Here is a 14,895-nt window from a genome sequence, read left to right as displayed (position 1 = left end):
TGTATTGACTTTAGTCTTGTAGCGCAACAGAAACCAGGAAGATAGTTTTAGAACCTCCATCTTTTTTTATTGAAAACCTCAATCTTGTCTATTTTCCTTAGCTCTGTACTCACCTCATTTCTTCCTAGCCAGATCAAGGATAAACTTGACTTGTGTTGCAATTCACTACAACAATGGTATAAGAACAGGAGCGCTTAGCAGTGGATGAGAGATGCAAATGAGCGGCAAACTTTGGAGATTGTCTTCAACAACCAACTTTAGGTAGAATAGACTACACCAAGTTCAATGTCAATGGTAAATGATAAGAAGCTGAAAGTGTGTGGCACCATCTGTTGATTAAGGTGAAAAGACTGAACTGTTTGCAATTGGTTGGGATGCAAGGAATGAGACAGGAGTTAATGATCTGTGGGACCAGAGAAGGCACCTAATTCAAAACAAGGCAAATATGGTCCTGGGCTGTTACACTGGATCTTCATACCAGTCATAGAGTCCATTCTCACGTACGGATGCGAGACGTGGACATTCACCAAGACCATGTGAAAGTTACCAGATGGTTGCTATATACACGAATGCTCCGGATGGCTCTTGACTGAGTTGGCAACAGCGCATGACAAACGTTGAGCTCTGTGATGACCTACCGATGCTCACTACCTGCCAGCCTAGTCATGACATGGGAGCCCAAGCTTGGGAGGATGAACCCTGGGTGCCCTCCCAAGACTATGGTCAACACGCTCCTAGAAGATAGCAACGTGGCTAACGTAGATGAACTGAACACACTGATGAGGGAGAGGGAGGGGTGGAGAGTCCGTTATTGTGCCTGACGCTGGCCCCCTAGGCCTGAGTCGACGTAGTAGTAGTAGTAGTAGTAGTAGTAGCTATTACATTCAGCAAAAGCAGGACATTTCCAGGTCAATTAAAACATGTTTAAGAACATTAACATGCAGACAATGGGCAGCATTAACTTCACAAGCTAACTACTACTAATTGACAGTACTCAGAAATCTAAGTATAGTCAACTTGATAGAATGAAATCTCCTCTAATTAGCTGAAATCAATTAATTAATTAAGTAAAAATCTCAAAACCATCAAACTACTCTCTTGCTTATTTCACCAAATTCTTGAACTGGTCTATACAATTCCAGTACACCCTAGAATCTTACGTGAAATTGTTAATCCAATCCTCAGTGTTTGGTATGCCAACATTTGGAATAGACTCTCTGACTCGATTTTCTCACTTGCAGACCCTAGTCAGTTCGAATTCACAACAACATCTCCTCCACAATCTCCCTCAGCACAGGTATGCCACAAAGCTGTGTGCTTAGACCTCTGTGCTACTTGCTTTATATGTATGACTGTGAGGCTAAGTACAGCTCCAATGCTATATGTAAGTTTGCCAATGACACCACAGTCACTGGCCGAATCAAGGGTGGTGACAAATTAGCATATTAGAGGGAGACTGAAAATCTGGTTGAGTGGTGCCAAAACAATAACCTCTCACTTAATATTAGGAAGACCAAGGAGATGATTATTGACTTCAGGAAAAGGAAACCGAAAGTCCATGAGCCAGTCTTCATCGGGGGATCAGAGGTGGAGAGCATTAGCAACTTTAAATACCTTGGTGTTATCTGTTCATGGATCTGTCCAGCATGTAAGTTCCATTACAAAGAAAGAATGGCAGCACCTCTACTTTCTTAGAAGTTTCTGAAGATTCCGCTTGTCATCTGAATCTGTGACAAACTTCTATAGATTTGTAGTGGATAGTATATTGACCGGTTGCATATCAGCCTGGTATGGGAACACCAACGCCCTTGCAAGGAAAAGCCTACAAAAAGTAGTGTATATGGCTCAGTCCATCACAGTAAAAACCCTCCCCACCATTGAGCACATCTATATGAAATGCTGTCGCAGGAAAGTGGCATCTATTATCAAAGACCCCCACTCCATCTAGAATATGTTCTCTTTTCACTGCTGTCATCATGAAGAAGGTACAGGAGCCTCAGAACCCACACCAGCAGGTGCAGGAACAGTTCCTACCCCTCAACTATCAGGCCATTGAACCAGATGAGATAACTTCACTCAATTTCACTCATCCTATCACTGAACTGTTCCCACTGAAACGGATTCACGTTCAAGAACCCCTCACCTCATGTTCTTGATATTTATTGGCTATTTATTTATTATTATTACTGTGGCGACCCATTTCCTGGCACATCCGAACCGGCTCACAATTAGCTAGCTTTCCGGCTAAGGGAGATAGCCTACGGGGGTTTGCGAGCACAGAGCTTTGGAGCCTCAGCGCCATGGGGGGCAGGTTGAGGGAGGCTTAAAAGTGAGGCTGAGGATTTCGAATAAAGTTTTTTCCTTCAACTGCAGTTACCGACTCCGTGTCGTAATTTTAGCGTTGCATGTAGCACACCGCTACATTACCATTATTTTTTTCTCATTCTTTTTGTTTTTGCAGTTAATTGATTTTTTTTGCACATTTGTGTCTGTCCACCCTTTTAGGTGTGGACTTTCATTAATTCTATCGTGTTTCTTGCATTTATTGTGAGTGCTCACAAGAAAATGAATCTCAGGGTTGTATATGGTGATATACTTTGTATTTGTACTTATATAATAAATTTACTTTGAACTTTTCAACTGAGTTTGTTAAATAATCTATACCTGCTCTTTCAACCATTGAGCTAGCCAAAGTTATATCAAATTGATCCTGAAAAACTGGACTGTTTTTGGAATAAATGGATCAAAACAAGAAGTCTATTTCCCATTTTGAATGGTCTGAAACTGGTGCAGAATTAATTATTTACACTTGACTTCTTAAGTAAAGAAGTGAAATGCAGAAGGAGTAATTTTGACTGTCTTATACAAATTGCAACTAATCATGTCATTTGGGAGAAACTATGGGCATGGTTACAACATGCCTAATTTTGTATTCATTTTATGCTGGTAAAGTGTTTTTTTTTATAAATTACAGTTTCTGTGATCAATAGGGCTTGCAGCTAATGGTGTACAATGACATTATCAACATATGGCAGAAGTTTGAAAGCTAAAATTTGAAATAATCTCCTGCTCAGTACATGCATATAAACCGAATGTCACATGCTGAAAAATATGATGGCAAATTTAATCTTTTGAAAGAAAATATAACAAATATTTTAAATTTGTTCCTGAATGGCATTGAATGGCATCATATTTAGTGTGAAATATATCACCTGGTGAATTAACCTACTTTCCCTCCTGAATGAAATCCACAGATTATTGGCAGAAAACTACAGGGCATTTTGTGAAGTAATTAAATTCAGCAATCAAATCAAAACAAAATCAAAGTCCATTGTTCCTTTTTGTTCTCTGAAATTTAATGACATTGAGAATGATATCTAGAACAAAGCATGAGGAAGAAATCCTTGGGACTGAAATTATTTGGAAAAAAAACTTATTTCCAAACATTTACTGTAAAGTTAAGAATTTTGTACCACTGCAAAACTATCAGTACAGAGTAAGAAAGGAAGTTATCTCATGTGATCTCAACAATGCAATATCCTTAATACTCACGGTTGCCAGGTAATTGCCCTCCCAACTTCTCTGGAGGCCCAAGTCACCTCTCTGACCCTTCAGGTTCTCCAAAGCTGCAACTTTTGCTCTGACCTGCAGCAGGTCGGCAGGTGGGATACTCTTAATCAGCTGAAATGCTCTCCATCTATTGGTAGGAATAAAATTCATTTTAAAATCTTTTTTTTTAATTATTATTAAAGATCAACAAAAAATACATTAAATCAATATGTCATTATGTACAATAAGGAATTAAATTAGCAAATAACTGATTAACAAAGCTAAGCAATATATCAATAATAAGAGAAAATAAAGTGTTAAGAATATTTTTTTTGAAAGAAAAAGAAGGAAAATAACCCCTACTAACTGAAAAAAAAAACATTGGGAGCACAGCCCCGAAGCTATACATCATACAAGCTTCTATACAAAAAAATCAATCCACCAACTCAAATCCATTTAAAGAAAAATCGGAAGGAAACCATATTAATTAACTCAAATCAGATGATAGTAGAGGGCAAATGAACCCCACCTTTTCTCCAAATCAAACTGAGGATCAAAAGTTTGACTTCTGATTTTCTCCAAACTAAGACATAACATCACCTGAGAAAACCATTGTATCAAAGCAGGAGCAGAAACATCTTTCCATTTCAACAAAATAGCCCTTCTGGCCAATAATGTAACAAATGCAATTACATGTTGGTCTGACGGAGAAATACCATGAATATAGTGAGGGATTATACCAAATAAAGCTGTCAATTTATTACGTTGTAAATTAAACAATTAAAGGAATAAAATTAAAACAACTTCATGCAAGAAAGACTCACTTTTAATTATCACTTTCAACAAAATGAGTTTTGCAACCATTCAAAGTTTTAAAGATTAATAGATTAAAAATATAAAGCTTTTGAGAGGCCACTAGCATCTTGGTTTAATATCTCATCTGAATAAAGATGTTTCAGCAGTGTACAATACCCTCAATGCTTTGCTGCAAGTGGACACTGGAGTAGGCCTTCAGCATACATTCTACTTGAGATGAGAACACTATCTTTGAACCATGGAGTTGAAAGCAGTACTGTAATCACTGTATGGGAATTTGTTACAGTAATCTGTATTACAAAATATAAACTGCATTCAACACTCAAATCACAGCATGTGACTTATAAATAGAATGTTTTAGAGGTTTCTATTAATATCTAAAATGTAAAAGGAATAGTAAGAAGTCCAGTATTTTTCAGCTTCCCTATTGTTTCGTATGATGTGGAACATTAGTTATTAATGCTCTGATTTCCAATTATATTTTCAGAAAAAATCTCTAATTATAATCCATGACCAGCTTTCAAAGAAATGACAACTGTATTCAGCTGAAGAGCTATAAATTATAAGTTTTTGTTCTGGCTCTGCTGAATGCCAAAATGAGTAGCTGCACCAAGCTGCTCAGGATTTTTTTTACGAGGTCAAGTTGCTAGCTCAACACTCAACCCAGGCACAAATGGAGAGCGTGCAAGAGAGCCAGCCAGATTTGAACTCAGGACCTCTCACCCTGAAGTCCAGTGCTGATGCCACTACACCACCAGCCAGCAGAGATACCAGTGAAAATCTTATCTTCACTCAAATCAACAGCATGTACCTTCTGCATTAGGTGCTTGTTGATCCATGCCTACCTGCCATCAATTATCTCCATAACTATGCAGAAGTTCACTGCAACTGCATAAGTATAAAATGTTTCCACAACAGACTAATGGATATTACCTGAATGCACTCTGAATGGAATCTAGAATGCAAACTTCTCCAAATTCCCAGTAGACTCTGCTCACTTTTCCAATAGCAGGAAGAAGAGCAAGTTCAATTATTTTCATGGAAAGGAACAGTTGCAAGGGAGAAGTGCAAGTATTTTAAATTTTTATTTTATTTTTGTTTTTATGTTAATTTTATTACTTTAAATATTTACAAATATCAGTGGCACTCACAAATAGTTTAAACTATCACACTATTGATAGCTAATTATCCTAAGAGCATGGCTACATTTTGGATGGGGTGACCCTATGCCATGCTGGCCCTCAATAATCAGCTTGCAGCTGGCTTATTTGAAGAACTTCAAGAAGGGGCACCTACTCCTAGTATTACTGGGGCTTGTGAGCAGATGATTAGCAACCTAGTCTGTACAAGATGCAGGCCCCCAGAATTGGCAGCTAGAGAAGGTCATGGTTTCTCTGTCTAGTTAAGAATGCCCTCATATTACATTATAGTCAAGTCAGAATCAGATTCTTCTCAACATTTATATTCCAAATGAAGAGTGGCAAAATATTAACAAGGAACCAGAATGATCAAAAGTGGAAATAGGAAGAATGAATAATAGAGGAGATTAAAGAATCAGGTACACTTTAGTCAAATTTATGAAACTATTATAATTTAAATTTCTAAATAATTTGCTCACCTCAAGTCAGTTTTTTTTGAATAGTTGGTATATGTGCTATTACTTGCCCAAGATCTAATCAAACCAAGCTGCTCAATGGAAAATCTTTGTTGAGCAGGTTGATATCTGTACTAACACTTTTTGTTAAAATGTCCTTACATCATTAAATGACACAATTTCACATCTGAGTAGATGAATTCTTTCATTATAGAGTCATAGAAAAGCACAGCACAGAAATAGGCCCTTCAACCCCTCTAGTCTATATGAAAACCATTTAAACTGCCTGTTCCCATCAACCTGCACCAGGTCACTACTATCCATGTACCTACCTAAACTTCTCTCAAACATTGAAATTGAGCTCGCATGCACCACTTGTACTGGCAGTTCATTCCACACTCTCACCACCCTCTGAGTCAAGAAGATTCCCCTCATGTTCCCCTTAAACTTTTCACTTTTCACCTTTAACCCATGTCCTCTGGTTCTAGTCCCACCCAACTTCAGTGTGAAAAGCCTGCTTGCATTTACCCTATCTATACCACTCATAATTTTGTATACCTCTATCAAACCTCCTCTCAATCTTCTATGTTCTAAGGAATACAGTCCTAATTATTCAAGCTTTTCCTATAACTCAGGTCCTCCAGACCCAGCAACATCCTTGCAAATTTTCTCTGTACTCTTTGGATGTTATTTACACCCTTCATTCCGCTCTGAATTGGCCCTAACTGAACACTGTATTTCCTAGCAACAAGCAAACTGCTGGAGAAAGTCAGGTGACCAAGTAGCGACCATGGGGGGGGGGGGGGGGGGGAAGAAGGAATTGTCAACATTTCAAGTCTAAACCCTGTACCAGGATGAATTCCACCCACAAAGTTCCTTCAGCAGATTGTTTATTGCTCCAGATTCCAGCATTTGCAGATTCCTGTATTCTCTAACTATCTTTAAGCAACTGCACCCAATGTTTGTCTATGTATTTTGAGTAATCTGTCTCATATCAAAAATCAAATCACAATGTATGAATAAAAGCGGTTGCTGTGTACCAATTAGCATAAATTTTGCGTAATTAAATGTCAGTACATTGCTCGGTCTGCCTCCAATAGCATTCTTAATACAGGTCCTCCCCAGATTATGAAAGCCTGGTTTACAGACAGCCTATACACGTGAATGATATTGGGGATATCGGCTAGTTTGATTTTCCAGCTGCTACAATGTTGCGAGGATCTTCTGTCATTCTAGAAATCAGTTCACAACAATATCATTGCATCATGCAGAAAAAATCAAAATGGATTAGTTATACACCTTGGCTTATACATAAAACTAAAAGATAAAGGAGCAGAATTAGGCCATTTGGCCCATCGAATCTGCTCTGCCATTTCCTCACGGCTGATCTATTTTGTCTCTCAGCCCCAATCTCCTGCTTTTCTCCCCGTATCCCTTCAAAACCCTGACCAATCAGGAATCTATCAACCTCTGCATTATTGTTTTACAAAATTGAAATGCAGTGGATTTTAATTTGGCTTTTTTTTTTACACTGATCAACAGAAAAAGAATCTTTTGTGTTAAAGTGAAAACAGATCTCTACAAAGTTACCTAAATTAATTGTAAATATAAAACACAATATAGTTGATTGCATAAGTATTCCCACCCCCCACCACCACCACCACCACCACTGCATTAATATGACACACCAAATCATCACTGGTGCAGCCAATTGGTTTTAGAAGTCACATAATTATAATTAATTAAATGGAGACCACTTGTGAGCAGTCATGGTGTTTCAATTGGTTGTAGTAAAAATTCACCGGAGTCACTATCCTGGCAAAAACTACACCATGAAGATAAAAAGAACACTCCAAGCAACTCTGCAAAAAGTTATTGAAAAGCATGTTGGGAGATGGATATAAGAACGTTTTCAGGTTGCTGAATATCCCTTGGAGTACAGTTAAGATAATCATCAAAAATTGGAAGGAATATGGCTCAGCAGTAAATCTGCCAAGAGCAGGCTGTCCTCAAAAATTGAGTGGCTGTGCAAGAAGGGGACGAGTGAGGGAGGCCACCAAGAGACGTATGACAACTCTGGAGCAGTTACAAGCTTCAGTGGCTGAGATGGGAGAGACTGCACATGGAACAACTGTTGCCTGGATGCTTCAGCTTTATGGAAGAGTGGCAAAGAGAAAGTCACTATTGGGAAAATAACTCACGTGAAATTTCGGCTAGCGTTTGTTAGGAGGCATGTGGGAGACTCTAATGTCAGCTAGACGAAGGTTCTATGGTCTGATGAAGCCAAAATTGATCATTTTGACTAAATGTTATGTTTGGCTTAAGCCAAACACTGCACATCATCAAAAACACACCATCCCTAGCATGAAGTGTTGTGGTGGCTGCATCATGCTGTGGGGATGCTTCACTGCAGCAGGCCCTGGGAGGCTTGTGAAGGTAGAGGGTGAAATGAATGCAGCAAAATAAAGGGAAATCCTGGAGAAAGCCTGATGCAGTCTGCAAGACAAATGTGACTTGGGAGAAGATGTGTTTTCCAGCAAGCCAATGACTCCAAGCATAAAGCTACACAGGAATGGCTTAAAAAGAATAAAGTTAATGTCCTGGAGTGGCCAAGTCAAAGTCTAGATCTCAAACCAATTGCAAATTTGTGGCTAGACTTGAACAGGGCTGTTCACTCATGATCCCCATGCAATCTGACTGAGCTTGAGAAATTTTGAAAAGAAGAATGGGGGAAAAATTACAGTATCCAGATGTGAAAAGCTGATAGAGGCCTATCAATGCAAACTTAAGGCTATAATTGTTGCCAAAGATGCATCTACTAAATACTGACTTGAAGGGGTAAGTAATTATGCAATCAATTATTTTGTTTAATAGTCGTAATAAATTTAGACTAACTTGTAGAAATTTCTGTTGATCACTGACAAAAAATGATAAATTAAATCCACTGATTTAATGTTGTAAAACAATAAAATATAATAACATCTTGGGAGGAGAATGCCTTTTATAGGCACTGTACAGAAACACATGGACTCCACAGCTGCCTGTGGCAATGAATTCTACAGATTTGCCACCCTCTGGCAATAGAAATTCCTCCTCACCTCCATTCTAAAAGGACACCCTTTTATTCTGAGGCTGTGCCCTTTGGTCTTCCACCATAGGAAGCATTTTCCCTACATCCACTCTATCAAGGCCTTTCACCATTTCATTAGTTTCAGTTAGGTCACCCCTCATTCTTCTGAATTTTAGTGATTACTGGCCCAGAGCCATCAAACACTCTGCATATGACAAGCTATTCTATCCTGGAATCATTTTTGTGAACCTCCTTTGAACCCTCTCCAGTTTCAGCACATCTTTCCTAAGATAAGAGGCTGAAAACTGCACATAATACTTCAAGTGAGGCCTCACCAGTGTTTTAAAAAGTCTAAACATTAAATCCTTTTTATATTCCAGTCCTCTTGACATGAATGCTAACATCACATTTACCTTCCTCACCACAGACTTGACCTGCAAATTAACCTTTGGGGAATCCTGCATAAAGTCACCCAAGTTCCTTTGCACCTCAGTTTTTTGTATTTTCTCTCTATTTAGAAAATAGTCAACCCTTTCATTTCTTCTACCAAAGTGCATGACCATACACTTCCCGACACTGTATTCTATTGGCCACTTCTTTGTCCATTCTCCTAATCTGTTTAAGTCCTGTAGCCTCTCTACTTATTCAGAACTACCTGCCCCTCCACCTATCTTCGTATCATTTGCAACAAAACCATCATCCATCAATTCCATCATCCAAATCATTGACGTATAACATAAAATGAACCAGTCCCAACACAGACCCCTGTGGACCATCACTGGTCACTGGCAGCCAACCTGAAAAGGCACCCTTTATTCCCACTCTTTGCTTCCTGCCAATCAGCCACTGCTTTATCCATGCTAGAATCTTTCCTGTAATACCATGGGCTCGTAATTTATTAAACAACCTGGTATGGCACATGTTACCCTTGGTTAGCCTATGTTTTAATTTTAGTATACTGCTGGGAAGCTGCATTTTCAACAGACAAGGAATGAAATCCTGTTGTAACTTGGGGAGGTTTGACTTTCTTCCTGATATTCACCAATTTCAGAACTGTATAAACACCCCTTGAATCCTGTAAATGTTTCTTTTAATTTATAAGTCTGCTTTTGATCAATGGATTTATGAAGTTATCTTGAGCATACTAAATTCTGCTGTACAGAGTGATACGGATAAATTATTAGTGTGGCTGAGAAGCCTGACAGTAGGAGAAACATTATTGTCATCTGTTGTAACTTCGGAGGACAGTTTATTGTGTCTGCTCCTTAAATTTGTGTTTGATACATAAATACATTATGTACATATGCAGAAATTGTGGCATTTCACTTTAAAAAAAAATCTTGGTACAATTGTCTTAAATGCTTCTTTGCACAACCAATTGAGGCCAAAATATTATTCCATATGCAGGGCTTATATTTTTCATTTCATTTTACTTTCCATAAAAGATTATTAATTTAACTTGGAACCTCAGTCACAAAGGTTCTTCAATATATGGTTCCGATAATGACAAAGTCATGGACTGATGTGATATTCCTCTGTACTCATTCTGCAAATGACATGGTGCTGTTCTGTAATTTGTAACATGTTGAACCTGAATTTGGAGGAATACATAAAAGAAACCCTTGCTACTTCGGAGGTGCTGAAAAATCTTTCTTTTGACAGAGTGGTGAATTTCATCATTCAGGCTGGTATTTTATTTAAACATGGGCACAAGTTAAAGCAAACTTGCACTGTAATTTGCAAGTAAATTGGTTTAGTACCAGAAGCGATCCTGTCAGTGACTAGAGTTAGTTGATCTTTTTCTTTTCCGAACTTCTTGGCTATTGAGTACAGTAACTGCAAATGAAATCCTCAGACTGAAAAGCTTAGGCAAAATCTTCATGTCCTTTCATGTAGTTATACTAAAGGAAGTAGTTCTAAGAACATCCCCATTTTCAACAATGACATGCAAGTGCCAAAGTTTACTGCACCAGCACCTCTCAAACCTATTACAAAGTCGAAAGTTGCAGGTGCATTGAAATGGCAAAGATCTCTCCCCCCCCCCCCCCAACAAGGCAACAGTGCCCTGATAAGGATACATATCAATGTTCCTTTGTTGCTGGATCCAAAACCTAGAACTCCTTTATAACTGTTCTGTGGATATAACTACAGCAATTCAAGAAGATGGCTCACCACCACTTTCAGTAGGGTAACTCAGAATCAGAATCAGGTTTATTATCACCGGCGTGTGATGTGAAATTTGTTAACTTAGCAGCAGCAGTTCAATGAAATACATAATCTAGCAGAGAGAGCAAAATAATAATAAATAAAACATAATAAATAAACAAGTAAATCAATTATGTATATTGAATAGATCATTAAAAAATATGCAAAAACAGAAATACAGTATGTTTTAAAAAAAATGTGAGGTAGTGTCCAAAGCTTCAAAGTCCATTTAGGAATGGGGTTGGGCAAGGAATACTGCCCTTATTAGAGGTGACCATGTTCCCAAAAATGAACAAAAGTAGGGCAAAATGTAAATTCTGCATGATTGCTAGTCATTTATAGGCACGGAGTTTTATTGGCAAAATTACTAACTATTTATTCTCCATTTATCCTTTGGGGTAGTTTTGATTTTTCAGCAAAGCTTATTCTTAACATGAGTAGTTTTGGTTTGTTTATAAATAGTTTTATAGTTTTATAAATAGTTTTTTCAGTCTACAGTAAAATATTTCTGAAATCACTTAGAAGATATTGCACTTATCTGTATCTCTTACATGAACTGTTTACACATTGCAAACTAAAGCTGTTGTACAGTATATCCTGAAGCTTGATAAAGAATTCTTGATTCTGTTCTTCCTGTTACTATTGATGGTGAGGACGCGGATGTGGTACAAGTACCTGTGGGTGCACCTGGATGATGAACTTCTGTGTTGGTCCTTCACTCAAGCTGTGTACAAGAAGGGCCAGAGTCACCTCTACTTCCTGAGGAGGTTTGAGGTCCTTTGGAGTATGCAGGCTCTCTTTCACATGTTCTTCTATGCAGTGGTGTGTTGGGGGCAATGGTATCAACACAGGTGATGCCAACAAGCTCAATAAACTGATTAGAAAGACTGGCTCTGTTATAGGAGTCAAACTGGAAATACTAGAGGCTGTGGTAGTACAAAGGATCCTGTGGAAGATCTTGATGATTCTGGACAACGTTTCTCACCCTCTGCATGCCACCTTGGCTGAACAGAGGAGCACTTTTAGTAAAAGACTAAGACAACTGTGCTGCTCCAAAAAGCAGCTCCATGAGGTCACTCTTAACCTCAGCCATTAGGCTCTATAATGAGTCAACCTATAGTGGGCGAACTGATGACCCCCTCCTGTTAACTTCTGTTTACCACAACCTGCTGTCCTGGACACACTGCAATACTACCATCACTTCTTATCTGGACAGTGTGAACGTGCACTCATTGCTGTCTAATACTGTAAATGCACTATCATTTTATTAGTGAGAATTTGAAAATCTTGTAATATTTGACTTGTAAATCTTGTACATCTTATTTTTAATGTAACTTTTAAAGATTTTCTCAATGCTCTTCTAGTATCTGTATATCTGTGCATTTGTAATACTACTGTGATACAGTAATTTCCTTTGGGATCAATAAAGTACTATAAATTTGGGTATTGTGCTGTAGTTAGCCTATTATATAATCCTAAAGATGCCTGACCAAATGGTCAAGTTTGATAGCCAGGAACTGATGAAGTTGTCAAAGCAATGGTAAACAATATGTTCTAAACTGATAAAATGAAGTTGCACACCAGTTATTTTGCATATTGGGGTAAATCACTAAATATAGAATTTCAAATTTCAATATAGCTCATTAGACAGATGAAAATGGAAGATGCACATTTTAACTCGAATGATCAAGTTGTGATAATGGAACCTACTTAAAGTTTGGAATAAACCACAGTTAAATCTTAAGCAAAAGTTACAGGACAAAACCAAATAGAATTTCAAATGTCGGTACAGTAAACCCTTAACTTTCAGTTTCACAAGTTTGTGGTCAAAACCCAATGCTACAGTATTGATTACATACTACAAATTCTTCTGCTCATGAGAAAATCTTTCACCAACTAATTTCAGTCTCTATTCAATCATTGGGGGGAATTTTGACCTTTTAAGAATGTAAAGTACTTTGCAGAAGCAACAAACACTACCTCTTTTTATGCTGTCCCACTAACAGCCAAGGTTCACATCTCTACCCATGTCTATGTGACTTATCACTTGACAGAATTCATGGAAAATCTCTCAGCAAATAAAAGTCTTGTTCAGTTTTGCAAAGACCATCCACAAAATAATTCAGCTGGTGAGCAACTGTGATATTTGTGGTTTTTAAGATCTAAGGGTGTATGCTACACAATCACTAAATCACATTGATAATGCTGGTCAGCATTTTACCTTTGGTAAACAGACTGCAATGTTTCATCAAATTTATGTAGGATCTTGGGTGGAGTTGGCCATTTCACATGTTTACCATAATCCTTCATGGTCCCAATGTTCTGAAAACGCTTGCCGACCTCCCGGATATAAGATTTCACCTTGTACTTCCTGTAATGGTTTATGATAATGTAGACAGCTTTTGTGCGTTTATAGCGAAGTCGAGCTATCGTTCCCCTCCAGACCTATAAAAGAAGGTGGATATTTAATTAAGGAAAATGGACTAGAAATCTACTGATTACATAACATACAAGCAGATATGCCCAAATTAGCTTAAGTATCTTTGAATCAGAATCAGGTTGATTATCACCAGCATGTGACGTGAAATTTGTTAACTTAGCAGCAGCAGTTCAATGCAATACATAATACAGAAGGAAAAAACCCAAATTAAATCAATTACAGTATACATATTGAATAGATTAAAATTGTGCAAAAAAGCTAATATATATTTAAAAATAGTGAGGTAGTGTCCAAAGCTTCAATGTCTATTTAGGAATCAGATGGTTGTTGGGAAGAATCTGTTCCCGAATCACTGAGTATGTGCCTTCAGAATTCTGTACCTCCTATCTGATGGTAACTGTGAGAAAAGGGCATGTCCTGGGTGCTGGAGGTCCTTAATAATGGACGCTGCCTTTCTGAGACACCGCTCCCTAAAGATGTCCTGGGTACTTTGTAGGCTAGTGCCCAAGATGGAGTCAACTGAAACCTTGCGTTTTGAATTGAATTATAAGGGTATGTTGATAAAGACCTAATAGTTCCTTAATGGGTCTTTGATCACTTGCCGTTTCCACATCATTACTTTGGCCCTCTAATGTACTTACTGAAGTTGGGAACTTCTTGATTCAGACTGAATTAGCTTTAAGATTATTTCAGGTATGGAAAAGTACTTTTTCTCTTCCTTACCAAATTCCTTCCACGAGACTATTTTGCATCATTCTATCATCAACAAAGTATGGTGATTTGATCCTTGGTTAAAATGTATAAAATTCTTCAAGTAAAAATTCTTTGTGAAGCTTTTTGGTTGGCTGCTCTACTGATTCTCAATATTTAAAAATGATCACCTTTTGCCAGTGGTTGATATCAACAACCCCAAGACTACAGAATGGGTAAGAAGCCACTTCGGCTTTCTTTCTACTAGCATATCCACAATTACTAATCAACATTGCAGCTCTTCAGATTATCAGTTCATTTGCAAACAAAACTCTTGCTTTTAACAAGCTTTAGCTGGGTGTTTGCAGTTACAACACAACTTTGGCCCTTACTGAAACCTCCTTTGCTACCATACCATATACTTTCCCACATACAGACTGTTTTCTTGGCACACAATCACACCCCCTGTAATGCAGTGTCTCCTGTACACAACCAAAATAATAACCTGGCTTCAATTTTGAATTGGTTTTA

General features: G+C 38.0%; 1 protein-coding gene across 2 annotated transcripts in view; it reads right to left on the bottom strand.

Moving 5' to 3' along the window:
- The window catches only part of myo1d (myosin 1D), a 567,195-nt gene that overhangs the window by 197,760 nt on the left and 354,540 nt on the right, over nt 1-14,895 (bottom strand). For both annotated transcript variants that reach the window (XM_059955714.1, XM_059955715.1), the window contains exons 17-18: nt 13,456-13,679; nt 3,553-3,697 (exon numbers count right to left, since the gene is read on the bottom strand). In XM_059955714.1, the coding sequence (XP_059811697.1) occupies nt 3,553-3,697; nt 13,456-13,679 (369 nt within the window). The remainder of the gene's footprint in view (nt 1-3,552; nt 3,698-13,455; nt 13,680-14,895) is intronic.

This window comes from Hypanus sabinus, chromosome X1, assembly GCF_030144855.1.
Source record: "Hypanus sabinus isolate sHypSab1 chromosome X1, sHypSab1.hap1, whole genome shotgun sequence".
Lineage (NCBI taxonomy): Eukaryota > Metazoa > Chordata > Chondrichthyes > Myliobatiformes > Dasyatidae > Hypanus > Hypanus sabinus.
The sequence above is the reverse complement of the archived record's forward strand: the minus strand, read 5'-3'. Positions and strand labels throughout refer to the sequence as shown.